The 22,098-nt window shown below is 52.7% G+C and overlaps 1 protein-coding gene across 4 annotated transcripts in view; it reads left to right on the top strand.

Moving 5' to 3' along the window:
* Shank3 (SH3 and multiple ankyrin repeat domains 3) overlaps positions 1 to 19,290 on the top strand; it is a 58,755-nt gene extending 39,465 nt beyond the window's left edge. For 2 of the 4 annotated variants that reach the window (XM_038341740.1, XM_042055654.1), the window contains 4 exons: positions 2,448 to 2,578; positions 3,110 to 3,194; positions 6,898 to 9,157; positions 16,835 to 19,290. In XM_038341740.1, coding sequence (XP_038197668.1) covers positions 2,448 to 2,578; positions 3,110 to 3,194; positions 6,898 to 9,157; positions 16,835 to 17,423 — 3,065 coding nt within the window. In that variant the 3' untranslated portion in view covers positions 17,424 to 19,290. Of the gene's footprint in view, positions 1 to 2,447; positions 2,579 to 3,109; positions 3,195 to 6,897; positions 9,158 to 14,183 lie in introns of all 4 variants that reach the window. The other 2 variants (XM_038341742.1, XM_038341741.2) reach the window with 2 other exon arrangements.
* The last annotated feature ends 2,808 nt before the right edge of the window (positions 19,291 to 22,098 follow it).

The raw sequence follows: 22,098 nt of genomic DNA on the forward strand, positions 1-22,098 counted from the left end.
AACTCGGCAATACAGTATATCATTCAGGGACTTGGCCAGGGTAGTGATTCCGCCTATCAGAGCTCAATTCATTGCAAAGACAAATGAGAACTTTTGCATCTGTGGTCTCTATACTGTTACCTGGTGGTACCAGAAGCCTTGCTTGGGACCCTACACTCTTTTCTCCAGCGGGAGCATGCTTTGTTGGCAAAGTGCTATGTTACTCTCCAAAGGGGCAGAGTGTTTTCTTTATAAGGAACCCACAAATTGTCGATGAAGATGAGGTAAATTTCCTGACTGTGTCTTCAGCATCTGCGTTGGTCTTTGTGGTCTGCATTGGCTAGAGTGGCTTAGGCTCCTTTGTGCTATTCTCCCCTAGACCTATGCCACATAGGTGCCATTTCTGATTGCTTTATTAGGTGAAGGCATGGGGGCTCAGAGGGCATACATCTGAACAGAGTCCGTGTGCAAGGTGGGGGTCTCAATATGCTACTTAATAAGACCAATTTAGGAGTTAACTTACTCCTACCCAGCAATTGTTGTTAGATAGCAACAGTAGGTGCTGGGGCCTGGGTTTGGAAAGAATAGGAGGCTTAGACTGGCATTGGAGTTCTTCAGCAGTGGTTCTTTGAGAGTAGAAGGGTGTCTAGGACACGTGTCCCTGAAGATGGGACTAGACTGGGTGGCCAGTGAGTCCCTAGGACCTAGGTGCCTCTGTTTCCTAGTGCCGAGGTTATAGGCATGCACTACCAGGCTCAGCCTTCAAGAGTTGAATATGGTCTGGAGGCAGGTGGAGCCTGAGGGCGCTAAGTGAGGATAGACACATAAAGCAGTGACCCTAGCCTCCAGTGTGCACCTGAACACTGGCCCTGAGTGGACTCTGGGTCGGCATTACATAGCCACGTCTCAGACAGCCGTCAGAAACCTCCCGCGGAAATGATTTTCTCTTGTGGTTCAGTCTGATCTCAGACTTGTAATCTTGCTTCAGTCTCTCAAAGAATGGGATTACAGGGATTGTTCAACCACGTTCCCTGCTGGGAGGATAAAGGACTGTGAAATAAAATGCTTGAGGAAGGAAGGATTTATTTGGCTTCCAGTTTGAGATCTTTTCCATCCCTAGTTGAGAGGAGAATGATGAATAGTCTTGCTAAGCTGGTCCCCGCCCCCACCTTTTTTTTTTTTTGAATGGGGTTTCTCTGTAGCTTTGGAGGCTGTCATGGAACTCGCTCTGTAGACCAGGCTGGCCTTGAACTCACAGAGATCCGCCTGCCTCTGTCTCCTGAGTGCTGGGATTAAAGGCGTGCTCCACCACTGCCCAGTTTTTTCCCCCAATTTTTAAGCACTTTGGGACCCAAGCTCAGGAAATGGTGCTACCCATTTTAGGATGGGCCTTCCCACATCAGTTAACATAGTCAAGAATCCCTCACGGGTGTGTCTAGAGGCATGTCTCCTGGGTGATTCTGAATTCTGTGTCGAGTTGACAGCGGGAGCAGAAGACCTATGTGTCTCTCCTTCTGGCTCTGAGGTTACAGGCGTGCACTCCCAGGCTCAGCTTTGACGTGGGTGCTGGGGATCTGAACTCAGTCCTTAGTGCTTAGGTAGCAAGCTTGTTACTTGCTGAGCTGTCTCCACAGCCCCCAAAGTCCCATTTTTTTAAAAAAAACGGTTGCCTTAATAAAATTTGACTACACAAAGCTTTTCATTTCATAACGGATATGACAGGAATATGCCTGAGGCTGCCTGGTGTCTCTCAACCAAGCCTTCTTAGGCATCAGCCTTAAATGGAGCTGAAGTCTGAGGAGTTTGGGTGGGTAGGCTCTCTGCGAGGAGAGTCCTTTCGACGGCACACCTACTTCTCCTCTTTCCTCAGCTCCCATCCTACTGGAGCCATCCTTCTGTGTGGGCAAGGAGGAAGGAGCTGTGCCTCCTGTTTTGTATCAAACCACTCTTAGATCCCCAGCCCAGGTTTAGTTCTTAGGAGGAACTTCCCATTGGTCTGTTCATCCCTTGGTTATCAGCTTAATCACCCATTCGGCATCTCTTGCTTGAACATTAGTATCTGTCCCTGGGGCCATGGTCCCACTAGAAGTAGCTTCCCATGGGGAGTGGATAGGCCATGTGCCAAGAAAAGGCAGTGGGCAAAAAGGAGAGGTGAAAGACCGAAGGAATGCATCTAAGTGGTCTGTCTCTGAGTCTGGTCTCCTTATGGTGGGTCATTGTGGTCACGCCAAGTGGCCACAGAGATACCCTGGGTCTCCTTAAGGACAGACTTTGGCTGGTTCAGGAACTGGGTCCTGAGGTCTGAGGGGGCACTGATGGGATCCAAGATCTTAGGGCCTCAGGCAGTGAGAGACTTAGGGGAGGGCAGGGTTCATGGACTCATTAGTGCCATGGGGTTGGCATTGGTGGGTGTGGCGGTGAGGCCAAGGCGCCTCTGGGGCTGAGGTTGCATCTCTTTGGTTGTGCAGAAAAGTTGGATGAGATCCTGGCAGTTGCTGCGGAGCCGACCCTGAGGCCAGACATTGCAGATGCTGACTCCAGGGCAGCCACTGTCAAGCAGCGGCCCACCAGTCGGAGGATTACCCCTGCCGAGATCAGCGTAAGCCAGCCTTGGGCCAGGGCTCTGGGATGGTCAGGTCCAGGGCCTGGGGATCAGAGGGTCATGCGCCTCGCTTTTGAGGTAAGCGTTCTTTATTTTGATCCCTTCTCCAGAGGAGGCAGAGCTCTCCATGGCCTTCTTTGGGAGACACGTGGGATCGTCTCAGTCTGTAGAATGGTTGTATCTAGTTCAGCTTGCTTCTATGGTTGCAGCTTTTAGTGCATCTGACCTCAGTCAGATTTGGCGTCACCCTGGGACTACTAAGGTCCACAACTCTACTGAGCCTATGGCACAGCATATGCTTGTTTAGAAGGCATCCATAGCCCACCTGGCACTGTGGACTGTTCCCCCCTCTCTATTCAGATGATGCCCAGGGCCTGTAATTCTGAAGGCCTCAAGTGAGCATGGGGACCAGTGCCTTTGGGGTATCTGGTGTGTGGGTGTCCAGTCTAGCTTAGGATGGGTGGGGCTGGATGGAGAACTGGGTGCTCCAGAGCCCTGGAACTTCTATGTTCCTCCCTGACCCCACAGTCATTGTTTGAGCGCCAGGGCCTCCCAGGCCCAGAGAAGCTGCCGGGCTCTCTGCGGAAGGGGATTCCACGGACCAAATCTGTAGGTATGGCTGGGCTGAGGGACCACTTGGGGTTGGGATGGCTGGGCTGGGGTGGGCAGCTTCAAGGGTTGGAGGACCCCATCTCTCTCTGCGGAGTTCAAGGATGCCATTTTGTTTATGGATCTGAGTTTGTTCTTCTACCCAGAGACGTGCCGTGGGAAGACACCCCTGAGGTTCTTTTTCCAGTCTGTCTCTCTCTATTCCTGGGAACCCCTTAGTCCTTTTCTTCCTCTCCTTCACTCCTGCCTTACACAGATAACAATTGCCACCCGGACAGCTATTTCCTGTCCTGTCAGCCAGAGTGCAGGCCCAGGTTTTCATTCCAAAATTACTCTTTCCTTGAACCTACTTCATCTCTCCAGGTAGCATCCTCTCCATGTCCCTTCATGATCAGACCCAAAAGGTCACCTGTTACTGCTCTCTTGTCCCCATATGCTCATAAATTGGAAGCAGCAGGGTCTCTGCACAGCCAAATTGAAGCTGCTTCCACTAGGGTCGCCTCTCACTAAGGTCACCAGCAGCCTCAGGGCATCCTCCCAGGCAGATACTGTTAGCCTTCCTTTCACTGACTTCGGCTGGCATTCATTTCTTTGCACCCTGCTCTGAGAAACTCCTCGTGGGAGAGAGTTTCTTGCCCTCCTTTCCTTTCTTGGATGTTTGGTCAGCATATCCAGACAGTAGGCAAACTCAAGGCTGTGCCTCAGCATCCTTTTCTTCTGTCCCTCATTGTTCCCTGGCCACCACCACCCACCACACTTGCCTGTTGCTTCTAATCCCAGGCCAGAATCTCTAACAAACCCCACTCACTGCGTGTTTCTGAGGCATCTGGTCTCCTTGCCATGCAGACCCAACCATCCACCACACCCACTGTCTGTTGTGTACCAGAGTAAACTCCTGCTCAGCCCAAGGACAGGCCAGACATGAGGTGCTGATATGCACACTGGTTCACTTGATATCTACAGTGACTATGTGGGGGGAGGGGAAAGGAAACAATTACTCTTTTTACTTAAGAGAGTGAGAATGACTTGCCCCGAATCACATAGCTGCCTTGCTTATACCTCCTGTCCATCCTTAAGCCAAACTAACTGTGCCCGTTACCCATCCTGGGATTCCTGCTTACTCTAAGCTGGCCCTAGGCTAGATCTGGGTCACAGTTGGAAGGTGACCCCATCTACAGTTAGGTCAGTTATAATACAAGTGTCAAAGGTACGCATATAAACAGAGATGGACTGAAGAGGTCCAGACACACACGGACATCTGCGTTTACCTTTAGAACTGGGCAAGCAGAAGTTTCCCAGGGATGATGGCGTGAACGTCTGATGGAGGCCAGTGTGTAAAAACATGCGTGTCTATTCGGGAGAGTCCATGAGCTGGTAGTGAGGATGGTGGGCAAGGGCAGCTACTCTCTGCTCTCCCAAGCATCTGGGCATCCTCCGAGGTTTCTTTATTTCCTGCCTCACCCGCCTTATCCAGCACAGGCTTGTCTTTCCCATGGCCTCTTGCAGTAGATCTGTTCTCTAGCCTATCTCTCTGGCAAAGGAAGCTTTTGTAGCACATTTATCACCTGATAGCCCTCTAGCTGGTCCTGTGTGAGCTGCCATTGTCTCAGGACCCCTGGAGCAGCATTCCTGCCCTGCTTCATCTAGGGTATCTGTTGCAGACTTTCTAGGACACTAGTCTTCCTATACCCACTGCTGCTTGTCTGTCCTCACTCTTCCTGGATGGTCTTTCCCAGAGTTGGCTACTGTAGACCCAGATCTATGGACTCCTCATATCGGCCTCAAGCTTCTTGGCAAGCCGGCCAGCTCCTCCCTGCTGGACGTAGCTGACCAGTTGGGAAGCAGGTGCTCAACTTTAGTTCCCCATGGCTAGCACACTGCCAGTTGCCAGCATGACCATCAGCCGAGTTCTCAGGCTCCTTGGGCTCCCGCTTCAGATCTGACTGCTTGTCCCTGGGCATGTAATACAACTCTTGGAACCCTAGGACAACAGTCTGCAAACACGGATACTGCTGGTAGGGACTGTTCGGGATCTTCCTTGAGTTGTGGTCATTGCAACGGTCCTTTTATCCAGGCTCTGTGACTTGAGGACACATCCAGTACCCAGGAAACAGTCCTGCTGCAGACCGGAAGACAGAGAAGGTCTTTCTTTATTCTAGGGTCTCCAACAGACCCTTATTCCGTTTGAGGCAGGTGATTTTGCTTTTCCCTCAGGCACAGCCTACCGTGCCATTCGTATTAAATTCCACCCCCTCTTCCATTGTCACACATCATTCCTACCTTCTGTAACCTTAAGATCTATGTGAGTTCTTCCTACATAGTTCCACCGAGCACACAGGCTTGCGAATGTTCAGTACGTGTTCTGTGCTCTGTAGGAATGGCATCAAGAGGAGACCCAAGACCAGCTAGGCAGACCTTGAAATAACCCGCTATGACCTCAGTTGTCTTTCTTGGTGTCGCTCCCTGTGGCCTTGAACTGTAAGCTGTAAATAGCCCTGTGATAGGGGCAAGAAAGGTCCTGGGATGAAACAGATTCAGAGAAGTGGCTAAGCTGGAATTCAAGCCTAAGTCTGCAACAGGCCTACCCTTGCTAGTCCTGAGTGGGCTCCTGACAGAGCCGGAGACAGTGGGTCACTGCCAAGCCTGCCTTCTGCTTCTTAGAGCCAGCCACTCGGTGTTTACAAGTCTCACTGTATGGAACCCTGCACAGGTCTTAGGTCTGAGATGACACAGGATGTTCCGCAAGGGTCTAGCCTAATGACATCTGTGGACAAGAGGATGGGGCTCATTTTTAGTGTAGCCTATGAGAGAACAGGCCCAAGTGGGGCTTACCCCCTGGCTTGGGTGTAGTAACACGAGACAGTAGGGGTAAAACCGAAACATGCCTTCAATTCCAGTTTAGTTTACCCATCCATTCTTCCTTCCGGCTTTCTATCCAGCTTCTCTAAATTTTAGCCTCTGGCTAGGGCACCAACTTCCTAGTATCCTGCAGGCCAGTGCTTGAGAGTCTCTCCAAGGAACCAGTGTGGCATATTTCCCAGCCTCCTACCCTGGGTATCAGTGCTACTTCTTTCAGATACATAAATCCATTACCACTATCCTGCATGTCCTCAATGATATATTACTTTGGGTGCTGGGCGGGGGTCTTCTTTCTTGACCACCTTTATTCTTCCAATCTCTGGTTGCTATCAGGGTCTCTATTGGCTCCTGTTTGTTCAACACTGTGAATGTTTCTGAGTTAGCTTTGCTCATCCTTGTGTAGGAATCCCCTATCCCCCACCCCCACCCCCATTCTCCCAACAGTTTTTGTGGGGGGGGGGCACTATACGCTCCTGGTGTCTTCTCATGGCCTGCTCCATGTGCACAGGGCTTGGAGAAGATTGTGGTCTCAGTCCAGGCAGTCAGAGTTTGGGTCCTGTCCCAGTTCCGCTGCAGGAGCAGCCCTCCACACTGTGGGTGGGGTTGCTTTTGGACTTTCAACTGAGTTCTCCCTACCTGTATAGGATTTGGCACAGAGCGTGGGTGGCCTGCTCAGAGCTTTTGCGCTCTTCCTTGGCCTTCCACGGGGCCCTGATCCCATATTCCTTGGTAGGGTTGTGGCCACTCAGGGTTGCAGGCAGGATAGGACTAGCCAGTGGCACTGGGTCCAGAGAGGTCTTTCAGTGACCAGCATCCTTGCCAGACTTACCTGGCCCCTCCGTCCCCAGGGGAGGACGAGAAGCTGGCATCCCTACTGGAAGGGCGCTTCCCACGCAGCACATCAATGCAGGACACAGTGCGTGAAGGTCGTGGCATTCCACCCCCTCCGCAGACCGCTCCACCACCCCCACCCGCGCCCTACTACTTCGACTCGGGGCCACCTCCCACATTCTCACCGCCACCGCCGCCAGGCCGAGCCTTTGACACTGTGCGCTCCAGCTTCAAGCCAGGCCTGGAGGCTCGCCTTGGAGCGGGGGCCGCTGGTCTGTATGATTCTGGAGCTCCTCTGGGCCCGCTGCCCTACCCTGAGCGTCAGAAGCGTGCGCGCTCCATGATCATCTTGCAGGACTCTGCGCCAGAAGTGGGCGATGTCCCCCGGCCGGTGCCTGCAGCTACACCGCCTGAGCGCCCCAAGCGCCGGCCTCGACCGTCCGGCCCTGATAGCCCTTATGCCAACCTGGGCGCCTTCAGTGCCAGTCTCTTTGCTCCGTCGAAACCACAGCGCCGCAAGAGCCCACTGGTGAAGCAGCTTCAGGTGGAGGACGCTCAGGAGCGCGCGGCCCTGGCCGTGGGTAGCCCGGGTCCAGTGGGTGGAAGCTTTGCACGAGATCCCTCCCCAACGCACCGTGGGCCCCGGCCGGGTGGCCTTGACTACAGCTCTGGAGAAGGTCTGGGGCTCGCTTTTGGCGGCCCGGGCCCTGGCCCCGGCAAGGAGCGGCGCCTGGAGGAGCGACGCCGTTCCACTGTGTTCCTATCTGTGGGTGCCATCGAGGGTAGCCCTCCCAGCGCCGAGCTGCCATCCCTACAGCCCTCCCGCTCCATCGATGAGCGCATCCTAGGGACAGGCGCCCCCACTGGCCGTGATTTGCTGCTCCCCTCCCCTGTATCAGCTCTGAAGCCATTGGTCAGTGGCCCTAGCCTTGGGCCCTCAGGCTCCACTTTCATCCACCCTCTCACTGGCAAACCCCTGGATCCTAGCTCACCCCTAGCCCTCGCTCTGGCTGCCCGAGAGCGGGCTCTGGCCTCGCAAACGCCTTCCCGGTCCCCCACACCTGTGCACAGCCCTGATGCTGACCGCCCTGGACCCCTCTTTGTGGATGTGCAGACCCGAGACTCTGAGCGAGGGCCGTTGGCTTCACCAGCCTTCTCCCCTCGGAGCCCAGCCTGGATTCCAGTGCCTGCTCGCAGAGAGGCAGAGAAATCCCCTCGGGAAGAGCGGAAGTCACCAGAGGACAAGAAATCCATGATCCTCAGCGTCTTGGACACGTCCTTGCAGCGGCCAGCTGGTCTTATTGTTGTGCATGCCACCAGCAATGGACAGGAGCCCAACAGGCTGGGGGCTGAAGAGGAGCGCCCGGGTACTCCGGAGCTGGCCCCAGCCCCCATGCAGGCTGCAACTGTGGCAGAGCCTATGCCAAGCCCCAGGGCCCAGCCTCCTGGCAGCATCCCATCAGATCCTGGGCCAGGCCAAGGTAGCTCAGAGGAAGAGCCAGAGCTGGTATTTGCTGTGAACCTGCCACCTGCTCAGCTGTCCTCCAGCGATGAAGAAACTAGGGAGGAGCTGGCCCGCATTGGGCTAGTGCCACCCCCTGAAGAGTTTGCCAATGGGATCCTGCTGGCCACCCCACCCCCTGGACCGGGCCCCTTACCCACCACGGTACCCAGCCCGGCCTCAGGGAAGCCCAGCAGCGAGATGCCCCCTGCCCCTGAGTCTGCAGCTGACTCTGGAGTAGAGGAGGCTGACACTCGAAGCTCCAGTGACCCCCATCTGGAGACCACAAGCACCATTTCCACAGTGTCCAGCATGTCCACCCTGAGCTCGGAGAGTGGGGAACTCACTGACACTCACACCTCCTTTGCCGATGGACACACTTTTCTACTCGAGAAGCCACCAGTGCCTCCCAAGCCCAAGCTCAAGTCCCCGCTGGGGAAGGGGCCGGTGACCTTCAGGGACCCGTTGCTGAAGCAATCCTCGGACAGTGAGCTCATGGCCCAGCAGCACCATGCTGCCTCTACTGGGTTGGCTTCTGCTGCTGGGCCTGCCCGCCCTCGCTACCTCTTCCAGAGAAGGTCCAAGCTGTGGGGGGACCCCGTGGAGAGTCGGGGGCTCCCTGGGCCTGAAGATGACAAACCAACTGTGATCAGTGAGCTCAGCTCCCGTCTGCAGCAGCTGAACAAAGACACACGCTCCTTGGGGGAGGAACCCGTTGGTGGCCTGGGCAGCCTGCTGGACCCTACTAAGAAGTCGTCGCCCATTGCAGCAGCTCGGTGAGCAGGGTGATGTGGGGAGGGGCCCATCCCCCTGTCTTTGTTCCTTCCGTTCGTCTACAGGCTTCCTTCTGTTCTTCCTCATTCCGTCCCATCTCTCATCTGTCTATAGCACAGGTGTCCCCCATCCACCTCTTTATCTTTGTCTGGTCTTGCTTTGCTGTCTGAGGTAGAAGGCTCTTTAGTACAGTTGCTCTCTGCATCCCTTTTGGTTCAGGCAGTGGGACTGGGTACCCATGAGACTTAGGTCCAGGAATCCTACCTCCCAGGACCCGTTGGAGGCCCTGCTGCAGGTTCGCAACTCTTTACTCTGTTTTCTAACTCAGGATGCCTCTGCCATTCAGGGTCTTTTCATGTTGTGCTCTGGAGCTGCCCTACCTTCTCAGCAGCTCTTTGGCCCTGTGTCTACTGTCCCATGGCTCCATTTCATTTCTCTTTCTGATAGTAAGGCTGCTCCGTATGATGGGTGTCACCTCTCCTAGAGCAGCCTTCTGCCTTGCTTCCTTTTCTTTAGGGACTTGGTACAAATTTCTTATGTTCTGCCCTAGAAATATTTGTCTTGTGGCATCTTGTGGGACCCTTACACACAGAATCCTGGATGTGATATATAATGCTCCATCAGGAAGAGTTGGAAATCACACCATCTCCTCTTTCATCTCTTTTCCTTCCTTGTCCTGTCTGCCCCTCCCCCCAGTGATGATGGGGACAGGAGGAGTTGCTGATCTAGGGTCTGGATGTTGCTAAGGTTGTTGCTAATATTTTGTAGGCAGAAGCTGCCATCACTTTGGGTTGATCCTTAAGGTTCTTTCTCGGGAACCTTCCCCGGGCCTCCCATGTGGACTGCATGGGTTCTTGTGACAGCTGACCAGTTCTGGCCAGTTTCTTGTCTGTTTCTCAAGCTGCTTCTGCCTTTGCCCTAAGGTCCCCCTATGCTGGGTTTGGGTGGAAGGCCACCTCCTGATTCCCCACTCCTTGTTTCTTAGGTGCCCCTCACTGTCAGCTGTGGAAGACAGAGTTCACAAAATGGTGAGCAGGGCACAGCCTAAGAACCACAGGTCTTGTTCAAAGGGCCTGCTCAGTTTACATTCTTCCAGGTTAGGATCCAAAAGATGAATGGGAGCTTGGGAAGTTCACGTTGCCTCTCTTAAGAGGTTCAGGGACATCGCTGACATTCTAGTGGCTTGTTCTCAGGCCTTCTCCCTTTCTGGCCTCTTTTCTCAGCCAGAATTGAAAGCCCTTCTCAGTAGTTCAGTGATGAAGGCACCCTTAGAGTAGGTGCGGTAGATATGGTCCAGTCAGGATGAGTGGCTGGGCTCTCAGGTTTGCCTCCAAGACTGGATCCTCAAAGATAGGGGTTGTCCTGATACAGCCTTCACCGGACCCTTTTCCTGCATTGTCTTTCCACCCATCACTAGCCCTTCTGTTTCTTCCTGCTGCTTTTCTTGGTGAAAGTTGTGCATAGCTTATTGCTTAGCCCATTGCAGGGCCTCAATAAACATATATTAAATCAATAAGAGGAAGCTTAATGCAAACGCCATATCGTGGGCGCACAGGCAAAGATCTCTTAGGTTCCTAGTAGCACCTTCTGTAACACATTGAGTTTGTACTCCGTAATTTTAGATTGCAGCCATAGACTTTTGCTGTGTCGCAGTTACTCATGGCATTTCTTAGCCATATAAGTAATAAATTATACTGAGCACTCACTCAGCTTAGCGTCACTAAGCTACCTTGTACCCTGTGTTCCTCCATTTGCCTCTGTATTTCGTTCTGTTCCCACTCACTTTTCTTCTACCTTTTGGGCTCTTTATTTTTGGTTTTGGTTTTGGAAACAGGGTCTTGCTATGCTGTCTGAGCTGCCTTTGATCCTCCTACCTCTGTCTCTTCAGTATGGACAATCACATTGTCATACCTGGGTGAAACACCAGTCACCTGGAGTGTGTCCAGCTGTCTGCCATAGGGCTTTCGTTTCTGACTACAGACATGGGGCACTTGTGACTTTGTGTACATCCAGCTTATTTCAGACCTGGTCTTTTGTCTGTCTTTGTGGACACTCTGGCTTTGATGTCTGTTGAGGCTGTAGCTCAGCACTGGCCTGGTAGCCAGTGGGGGCTGGAATCCAGTATTCATGTCTGACTTTGGGATCAAAATCACCAATGAGCCTTTCTCTTAGAGAAGTGTCTAATAAGGTGTGTGACGTTCTGATGTCTGGGTGTGACTGTGTCCTTCTCAGGATCTGTCCTGGCAGAGGTCACATCCTTGTGCCACATCTTTGGTGTGTGTATGGTCCTTTGGTTTTACCTACCAGGCTCATCTGTCTCTTGATGGATTCCACCAAGTTGGGAATGACCCTTTTTTTGTCTACCTTCTCTACAGATGTCTTAGTCCAGGCAGTGATAAAGTCTAGCCATAGGTGCTCAACAATCTGAACTTTCTGAAGAAAGCACATTAACTTGTAGATCAGCTCATTTACACTGGGCCCATTGTTGATGCTGGGGTTGAGGCTGGAGGGTATGTTGTTCTTGGTGCAACTGTGAGGTCCATGTTCCCACCTGTACTTTCACTTCAGGTTGAAGCTCTAGCCCCCGCTGGGCAGATTCTCATGTCTGAAAAGGCCTGACTTAGGCCGTGTGTTATTTGTTCATTGTTTAAAACCCAACTTTGGGGCCCGCAGCTGGTTATGGAGCCCCACCTGTCTGTCTTGAGATCTGCGCCTGTCTCCATATTCCATTTTCTTCTGGGTCTCGTGTTTGGGCTTGAGTCTTCCATGTGGTTTGAAACCTACAGCAGTGCTGTTTTGCCTTGGCTTTCTGGGGAGGGTTTGATGCTGAGGATTGAACGCAGGGCCTTGTGCATACTAGGCAAATGGTCAGCCGTTGGGCTACGCTCCCGTTTTATTGAGATATGGGACCTTTCTTCTTTTCTTCTCGTTTCTTTTCTTTTCTTTCCTACCTTTATTTATTATGTGTGTGTGTGTGTGTGTGTGCACACATGCGTGCATGTGTACACATTTTATGGTATACATGTGGAAGTCACAGAATAACAGAATAGTATTGTTTTTGTATTTTGTGGGTACCAGGGATTGAACTCAGGCCATCAGGCATGGCTGTAGGAGCCATCACCTACCAAGCCATCTCAGCCACTTGAGATAGAGCCTTTCTATATAACTTTAGGGTAGTGTTGAACTCACTGTGTAGCCTTGGCCTTAAGCCTAAGATCCTCCCGCTTTTTGCCTCCCAAGTGCTGGAATCACAGGTGTGTGCAGTCCTGCCAGCTGACTCAGTTTTATACCTGGCAGATCCTCACTTGTGTTTAAAGAAACCATGGTGAAATAGCTTTGGAAATATTTGCGGCAGTGCTTCTGAGTGCCTCCCCCCACCCCCACATGCCTGCATGTGGGTGGTCAAAGTGTGCCCTGTTCATTCGACCTGTTGAGGTCACTTATGAGGTCTCACAGGAGACCTGTTTTCCAGTCCAGTGGCTCTGCAAAGCCCTGCCCTGTCTGTTTGATATAGGTCCTGCTTGCATGTTAAGGATATGGACAGAGCCTGTGTGCTGGCACGATCATACATGAAGGTTCTTGAGACCAGTTGGATGCTGGGGATGGGATGCATATGTGTCTCTGCAGATCAAATGCACATGCATTCTCAAAAGTCCAAACTCTGCTAGGGTACAGAAAGAAATCAGAAGAGAAGACAGAAGGACCCTGGGCAGGTCAGTATTACACAGGCCAGGCGGTGAGGAATAAGGCCAAGGTGGCAGAGAGGACTTATGGAGAATCTTAGATCCTACTTGATCTGTGTTCCTGCTAAGAGTTGTCCTGTAATGGGATGGGGCCTCCAAATTGCCAAAAGCCACAGGCCTAGACCTGACCCACCTGAGTGCAAAGGCAAGTAGGCCTGAGTAGGAATCTTTCCTTGCCTGTTGGTATCAGTGGGCTGACAGAGGTAAGGCGGTCTCCAGAGGAAGATGTTGTGGTGTGCTTGTAGGGTGACATCTTTTTGTCAGGGTGTATTCTATTCCTGAGTTTGTGCCTGGATCCAGGAGTCAAGGAAACTGCAAAGAAGGAATTGAAAGGCTGGGATGTCGCTGAGCGGTGGAAGGCTTACCTGGCATGCATGAGGCCTGTCTTTTATCCCTAGCGGAGAGAAAGGGAGGGGGGAGGAGAAAGAGAAGGGAAGGAAAAGGTGAAAGGAAGGGAGGGTGGATGGTATAAGGACCTGAAACTATGAGGGGCCTGGGCTCCTGTGATGAGAAAGGACCTGGATTAATGTGAGGAATGGGTGACATTTGCCAAGGATAAAAAGATAGAGGAGCCCCAGGCCTCTCATATGGGTGCTGTTCACCGAGGCAGGGTTGGATATCCTGTATGTTAAGAGGGGTTAAGAGATCCCAGTAGAAACCTTGAGCTCAGAAGAAACCGATGGGTGCTCACATATGGCATTCCTGGGCTTATTAGTCATAGCAGAGAATGGGGGTAGATGATATGGCCTCAGAAAGTACAGCTTATGAAAGAGTGTGGGCTAGAAAATTCATCCGGGAAGGAAGCCGCTGAAGAAAGGCTTCCTCCAAGGAAGCAGATAAGCCGGCCGTTCAGCCAGGGGACCCTGCCTCTACAGCCTTGGTGATGGCCAGGGGCAGAGGTCAGATCTCACTGACAGGGAGTTCACGGGGGGTAAGGTCTTAGAGACAGCATCAGCCAGGAACAGGTGCTGTGAGGTGACCTTGTGGTGGACATGGTCTGACGATGTAGCGGTCAGTCAGTCCCCTGTTAGTGGCAATCGCCAGAGGTAGGTGTGCAGAGGTGTGTGCAAACATGTTGAAATCAGATTTGCACAAACTGGGGTTTCTGCCCTGGGGACAATGTAGGTAGAGCTCTTCCCCAAGAGCTGGGCAGGGAACAGACACTAATACTTGGGCTACTCCTTGCATACACACCCTTCCTTGGGCTTCTCTTCTAGGCCCCCCAACATCTCCAGCACTGGTGGAGGTTGTTGAGGTTTATGACCAGCCCTCTCTCTACTCCCAGTCCACTGGCTACAGACTCATGTTTCCGGACCCTGGGTGCCTCTGAAGCCAGTTTGCCCTCAGCCCAGGCCTCCAGTCACCCCTGCCAGCAAGGAAGGCTTTGACGCTATCCAGACAGGTATAGCTGCTTGGCCCAGCTTAGACCTTTTGGACCCAGACTCTCTTCTGAGCTCTGCTTAAAGCTCCCACTGCACTGCCTTTTGGCTGTTTTGTAGCCTCCAGTGTAGCTGCTGAAACCTAACCCTTGGAGTAGGTCTTATGTAGATGTCTGTTCCGTGACACACATGCCCCCGTGAGGGTCAGCATGAATTCAGGGGGAGAAACAGGCGAGGTGACATTCCTGGCTTTGTTTTACTCTGTATGTGACTACAATCTGACCTCACAACTATGCTTCTAGCACACCTCACCTCTGCTGCCACCCCACTTTGCCCCCAAAGCCAAGATGGCTCCATGAGGCCAGGTTCCGTAGGCCTGAAAGTTTCTTCTGGGGGGGGGGCTTTGCCTGTTCCTGTGTGTATACCTTGGATGTTCTTGGAATATTTGTGTTTGGGCCACTGTCTGGCTTCTTTAAGGGGCTCTACCAGGGGTCTGAGCAGTTGGGAGGAAGCAATATGGACAGGCTGAGGAGAGAGCCATTAAAAGGGATGGAAAGGAGGTCTCCAGGGAAGGAGTAATCCGTGCGAGGGATAAATTGAAAGTTGCTTTAACGGAACGTGTTAGCTTTCTCTTCTCTGTGACAGATTTTGCCTTACAGGAACAACTTGAAGAGGGAAGATGTATTTTGGTTTATAGTTTCAGAGATTTCAGTCCTTGGTTTCTTGGCCCCATTGCTAGGGAGAGCATTATAATGGGGGAGGGGTTTGGGGTAGTGAGTCATTTCACGGCAGCCAGGAAGAGAGAAGGACCTGGAAGGGGAAGGAATAAGACCATCAGATTATGAATTCATCAATGTATTGTTGTGATCACCATTGATGTTTTTTGGGGGGAGGGGAGCAGAGTCTCAACATGTAGCCTTGGCTGGCCCAGGGCTTGCTATGTGGATCAGGCTTGCCTCAGACTCACAGAGATCTGCCTGCCTTTGCCTCCTGAGTGCTGGGATTAAAGGTGTGTGCTGCCATAGCCAGCCCCCATCAGTATATTAATTCATTGATTAGGACAAAGCCCTCATGATCCAGTTACCTCTCAGTGATTGGATACACCACTACACCTTCAGAACACAGGCATTTTAGGGGAATATTACATAGCTGAACTATAGCAAGGAGAGAGAGATGTTGAGGGGACTCCGGCTGGTGTGGAATAGGCACTGTGGATACTGTGCAGAGTGGGCAGGAACTTAGGCCAGCTTAAGAGAGAAGGCATTGTGGGGACTGGGGATGAGATGGCAGCTGGAGAGAGGTTGGTCAGACAGTGGAGAGACTTATCAGACTGCAAGACACTGCTAAGCCATGCTTAACAGTCTGCACTGCACAGCAGAGAGCGCCAGAGAGAGGAGGCGGCAGGCAAATCGGACACCTGGCCTAGCTCTCCTAAGTATTTTCTCCAGTACCTCTGAAGTCGATGGGCCTTACCTTCTGAGTTCCAGCCTCCATAGAGTGTCCCACAGGGGTCCCTGAACCTGGCTGCCCGTTGTGTGGTTGTGACCGAAGGCGTTGTGGGCCTGGCCTGCTAACACTCTCTCTCATTGCTCTTTCCTGCCCATCTGCATGTGGCTGCTCTGTCTAGCTGCGCGGTGGTCCCGAGTGCCGGCTGTGTAAGTGAGCATGCCCATCCCATGCCTCTCGCAGTTCACATGCTGTGCCTGGCTGCCCCTGGCTGCTCTGCATGGCTGTGTGGGGCTTTGGTGCTACTGACAGCGACCGGGACTGTCATTGGCCATAGGAAGGGGTAGAGATGGGAATGAGGGGCCATGGGCAGGCTGGGGCAGGGCTGGAAGTCCAGGATCCTGCCAGGTGAGGCTGGGAACGGAGGTACCATTTGCCTTGTGTGTCTGCCCGTGTGCTACTGCATTTCTACCATTACTGCTGCATGACTGCAGCACATCTAGTCACCATTGCTGCTGTGGTGTGCTCTTCTGTGCAGGGAGACTGTCTTCCAGTTACCGTGTGCTATTGCCTCAACCTCTTGTGGGTGTGAGCCCTGCCTGGTGTTTGTCTCCAGTGTTCGTGGACCTGTTTGGTCTTGTGCCACTGCCAGCCTTTACCATGACTCAGCTGTCCCTAAAACTGGCCCAGGGTTTTCTGGGTCTGTTCGAGCTTGAGAACTGAGTTGTATGTGGGGAGCGGTCAAGATACTGTTCTAATCTTACAGTCCAGAGCATCTGTGGACAGAAGCCATGACTGCAGACTGTTAGAGGCTGGCAGGGAGGGGCAAGCGGCTCTTGTCAATGAGAAACAATTCTTTGGTGGAATGCCATTGGGGCCTCCATGGAGAGCTCTGTGGGGGACTAGTCTTACTCCTGAAGATTCCAGTCAGTCTGAGAATCCCCCAGAGTAAGGCAAGGCATAGGCCAAGATGTTTTTGGTTTTGGTTTTTAAAAAAAGAGTGACCACAGGATATTCCTCCAGCCCTAGTCCTCCTGGCTCTGCTCCCCTCTGTCCACCCCGACTTTACTTTCCGCCCCTCACCTGGCCCTCACCCACTCTCCCTCCGCAGGCTCTTCAGCAGCCTCGGTGAGCTGAGCACCATCTCAGCGCAGCGCAGCCCCGGGGGCCCGGGCGGAGGGGCCTCCTACTCGGTGCGGCCCAGCGGCCGGTACCCCGTGGCGAGACGAGCCCCAAGCCCAGTGAAGCCCGCATCGCTGGAGCGGGTGGAGGGGCTGGGGGCGGGTGTGGGAGGCGCGGGGCGGCCCTTCGGCCTCACGCCTCCCACCATCCTCAAGTCGTCCAGCCTCTCCATCCCGCACGAACCCAAGGAAGTGCGCTTCGTGGTGCGAAGTGTGAGTGCGCGCAGCCGCTCCCCCTCGCCATCTCCGCTGCCCTCGCCTTCTCCCGGCTCTGGCCCCAGTGCTGGCCCCCGTAGGCCATTCCAGCAGAAGCCCCTGCAGCTCTGGAGCAAGTTCGATGTGGGCGACTGGTTGGAGAGCATCCACTTGGGCGAGCACCGAGACCGCTTCGAGGACCATGAGATCGAAGGCGCACACCTGCCTGCGCTCACCAAGGACGACTTCGTGGAGCTGGGCGTCACACGCGTTGGCCACCGCATGAACATCGAGCGTGCGCTCAGGCAGCTGGATGGCAGCTGACGCCCCACTTCCTCTCCCGTTCCTGCTGCGCCCTGCCGGCAGGGCCCCTACCCCTACTCCAGGCCGCAGGCTCGGCTCGCCCCCTACCACGGCGCCCGGGCCAGGAATGTTGCATGAATCGTCCTGTTTGCTGTTGCTTGGAGACTTGCCCTGTACATTGCTTAGTGCCCTCCCCTGCCGCTGAACCCCACCCAGCACACAGTAAGGGCGCGGACCAGGGGGGCTGGGTGGAAGGGGGTTAGGGCAGGGTGCTCTGGCCTGACCACCTCCTTCACAGCTCCTGGTGGCCATTCTCCCAGAGGGGGAACCTAGTCCAGCATGCGAGGTCAGGACACGCCTTGGTGACTCGGGGGGAGGGGGGAGACATTGGGGTTCTCGATGGGGGCCAAGGAGCCCCCTGTTTTACATATTTTAATCCACTCTATATTTGGAACGAGAAAAGTAACAAATATCTCTGTCCGTAACAGTTCCCACCCTCTTCCCCTCTAGTCCTCTTGCTGGTCCCGCCACAGCTGCCCAGTCTTCCATCTCCGGCCCCTCACTGCCACCCCATACAGGGCAGGGGACACTCCAGCTGGCCTGGGGTTAGCCAGGGTCCTGGCAGCCCACCCTGGGGACCCCGGCTCAGCCCCCTTCCCTCGCTGAGCTATAGTATGCCCCACCCACCCTTTAGGTGCTGCTCAGGGGGACGGGTGGCAGGCATTGCCTGCTGGGCACTAGCAGGGCCAGGTGGCCTGGGAGATTATTGCCCTGGGGCTGGGCCCCGGTAACCCCACCCCAGCCATCATCTTCACAGGGTCTCTCCCAAAGGAGGGGTCTAAACTTCCCACTTCTTGGGCAACTACAGCAGAGAAGCCTCCCTGCCTCGCACCCCCAAAGACTCCCCATTCCTGCCCTGTGTGTGTGCCACATATGTGTGTGCACGCCTGTGTGCTTGTGAAAAGTGGGTGTGGCTGAGCGCATGGGTGCCCTGTATGTGCCTGATTGTGGAGTGGTCCCCAGGGGCTGTTGGATGGGTGGGAGGTTGCGGAAGCTTGTGCAGGGTGCCTGCATGGGTGTGTGCCTGTGAAAGTACCCTGTCTTCTCCAAAGAAAGGCTGCTCTCCGAGAGTCGTGCTATTTTCTCAGCCTGTGAGTCTCACCCAGCTTAAGCAGGATTTCTTGGTGAATCCTTTCAACTTCTGGAGGCCTCAAGGGCCCCCTGCAGGCAGTATCCCCTTTGGGCTTCTAAAGGGATTGTGGGGACCACTAAAAAAAATCAGGCCACAACAGCCCTTGGAGAGAGGCAAAGACTCCTGAGGGTGCCCTGGCCCCCTTACTGTGACTCCCCACACTCAGCAATGACCTGTGGGGTGGGGGCCCTGGGGCGTTTTTAAACATAGGGTTTGGAGTCTGGACTAAGCTCCATCCACGTCACTCACAAGTTTCTGTTTCTATTTCTAGCTTTTTTTAATAAAAATAAAAAAGACAGAAAACAGATGTTTTCATGGCCCAGGGGCTTGGCACGCCGGTCTGTGCTGGCCCACCGGCCCCATTCCCTAGACAGAGTCACACCCACTAACCCCCTCACCAACAGACCAGGTCACACACAGCAGCGGTCACTGTAACAGACTGCCACATACACAGTCTCACATTTACCTGTGGGTTTTTGGTTCTGTTCAATTTGGGTTTTTAACTTTACAGGGTCAGTTCTGCTTCACCCCTCCTTTTGTATGGAGTTCCATCTGGGGGCTTTCACCCCCTGCTCCAGTCCTGAGGCCTCCTGACCCTGACGTTGTGATACACCCCACAGAGATCTATGTTTCTTATATTATTATTATTAATAATAATTATTATAATATTATGTAATAAATTTATAAGAAATGAAACCCTGTCTCGGTTGCTTGCTTAGGGTTAGGGAGTAGCGCCTGCTCTTCAGACAAGTAACACAAGCCCACAGCCTCGACTCAGTGTACTCTCGACTCAGCGATGTCTTCGGAGCAATCCTTTGTAGGCTTCCTGTTGGACCAACCTATTCTAGATTGCTAGACCCTGGCTGAGGCTTTCTACAGACTGTTGAACATACCTCACTAGGTAGCACTTTAAAAAAATATGTGTCTTTATGTCTGTCCATGCCTGTATAAGCCTATGCCACATGTGTGAGGGTGCCATTGGCATTTAAAAGCTAGCTGGCATTTAGGCGGGTGTGAGCTCCCCAGTGTGGGTGCTGAGAACCAAACCCCAATCCTCTGCAAGAGCAGCAAGTGCTGTTAACAGCTGAGCCATCTCTCCAGCCCTGGTTGACAACTTCTAGACTGATGGTCCTCTGAGATCCCTGCCACTTATTTTTCTTCTGGTGTTGGGGATGGAACCCAGGTCAGTACTTTACCACTGAACAATGCCAACCCCACTCTCTAACCTAAGATATGAAACCTGCCCCCGTGTCCCGTTGTTTATAAAATCTGCTCTAAATTTCAAACCCCACGTCCCTCCCCGTTGTGGTCCTCGGCTGCTGTGTGTCAGCCTCGCTTGCCCCTGAGTTGATGCGATAGTTTTCCATCTTTATTCCTACCTTCTGTCCCTGTCACCCCAGATGGCAAATGAAGCCCTTCTAGCCTTTCCTGCACTTTCTCCTGCCTGTCACAGACCCACGTCCTGCCTAGGTTGCCCACTCTTTACCACCCTTCATGGCTCTGCTCTATATCCCTTCTTCCTGGAAACTCTCCTGCTTCTCCTGTTTCTGGAGTCCCAGGTTGAGCCTCCCGGTTCCCAGTGTTGTCTCATGTTAGAGGAAATTGGTGCCTTTCACCTCGGTCACCTCTGCTCCCTTGGAGGCCAGAGCTAGCTTCTCTAGGGTGATGTTTGCCTTTTCCTGTTACTCTGAGCCATGTGCTGGACACAGACTTGACCTTTAAGAGCACATTGACAGGCAGTGTGAGCAGCCAGCTGTCACTAGCCAGTCACATAGCGGGGAACCCACACTTCGGGCCATTGGGACAGGTGCCTAGCCACAAGCATAGTCAAGTGAACAGGCAGACAGATTCCGACTCAGCACGAAATTGGAGAGAGAGCTAAGACATCAAGAGATGGAACATGCTTGAAGGAAGGAGCTTCGGACAGGCAAGTGGGTTAGTGGCTTCAGCATCATGAACACAGATGACAGATTCTGAAGTTATCTGAAGTTGTTCTGAGTCAAGGGTGGGGCTAGGAAGGAGCTGGTTAGGAAAACTGGGAAGTAGAAGGAATCCTGGGTGGCGGGGGAGGCCTCTTTACCCAGGGAAAGAAAGTGTCTCAGGTGGCATCAAGGAGCAGATGAAGGTCTGGCGTCCTAAAATCATACTCCCTTCAAACGCCTGTGCTTCCTTGAAGCTTTATGACAAACTCAAACCTGGGTGGGCAGAGCTCCTCACTTGTCTTTGTAACCCAGGGCAGGTACCAGGCTTCTAGCCTGTTCCAGAATTGGAGTGGGCTCATTCTGCAGTGACTTGTAATCATCTATGATGTAGACACGATGTAGAATGATATCCAGACTCGGTCCTTACGTACTTCTCGTGTGTGTGTCTGTGTTAGACACATAGACACACAGAAACACACACGCTTGGTTTTTGAGACAGTTTTTCTGTGTAGCCTTGTCTGTCCTGGAACTCACTCTGTAGACCAGGCTGGTCTCGATCTCAGATATCTGCTTGCCTTGGTCTGTCTCCCAAGTGCTGGAATTAAAGGTACACATCACCACTGCCCAGCGCCATTTTTGTTTTTTAAAACATGTAATTGCATTTTAATTTATTTTGTGTGTATGCGTGTGAGCCTGTGTGCTTGTTGCACATGTGCCGATCAGAAGACAACGTGTGGGAGTCGGGTCTCTCCTGCTATCATGCTGGCCGGCACTGGGATTGAACTCAGATAATCAACCTTGGTGGTGGGTACCTTTCTGTGCTGATCCATCTCGCTGCTCCCCATTTCTTGGCCATTTCCCAAGCCATTGGGGGTTGCTTATCTGCTACGAGCCACAGTAATTATATAGCCATCTTTTCATGAGGTCAGCCCATCAGAATCAAGGCTTCTCTTGGAGGATTAAACCACAATGCAAGGCGTATTGGAGTTATTGCCTTATGAATGAACTGGCTGTTTCTTGCTGTAGAGATTTCTCCTGTAGCTTATTCCCATCTGTTACAAATTTGGGATTTGTCTTTCACAGTTCAGCACTATTTGATCATTTATTGGGCACAGTTACCCCTATGCATTTGGGATGTATTGATAACATCCCCTAGCTATGTGTGAAAACAGTCACAGAGTCAAAATACCTGTTTCCCACAACCAGGTGCCTTGCTAATTGTATTTTAAGATGTGCTATTACCAAAGGAATACACTCTTATTTACTAGGACATGTGACCAACTGTATGATTTGTTGAACCAAGGTAAATAATGCAAAGTAACCTAATTGCAGTACCAGGGACAATAATGAACTCTTTGCAAGGATTTCTAACCTCAGTTTTATGGCCTTTGCTCAGACACCACGGGATTAAGATTCCATGATTGTCCAGGGCTAGCGACAAAATATAAACCAACGTCATAACCCCAAAATAGAGTTACAAACTTCTCTTTCTATGGTAGGGTTACATACTGGACAGAAAAATATCTTAAGATTTACGATGCTTTTAATGTCACTGCGCCTTACCAAGTGCTGAGTGGGCTCC

The sequence above is a fragment of the Arvicola amphibius genome, chromosome 9, assembly GCF_903992535.2.
Source record: "Arvicola amphibius chromosome 9, mArvAmp1.2, whole genome shotgun sequence".
NCBI lineage: Eukaryota > Metazoa > Chordata > Mammalia > Rodentia > Cricetidae > Arvicola > Arvicola amphibius.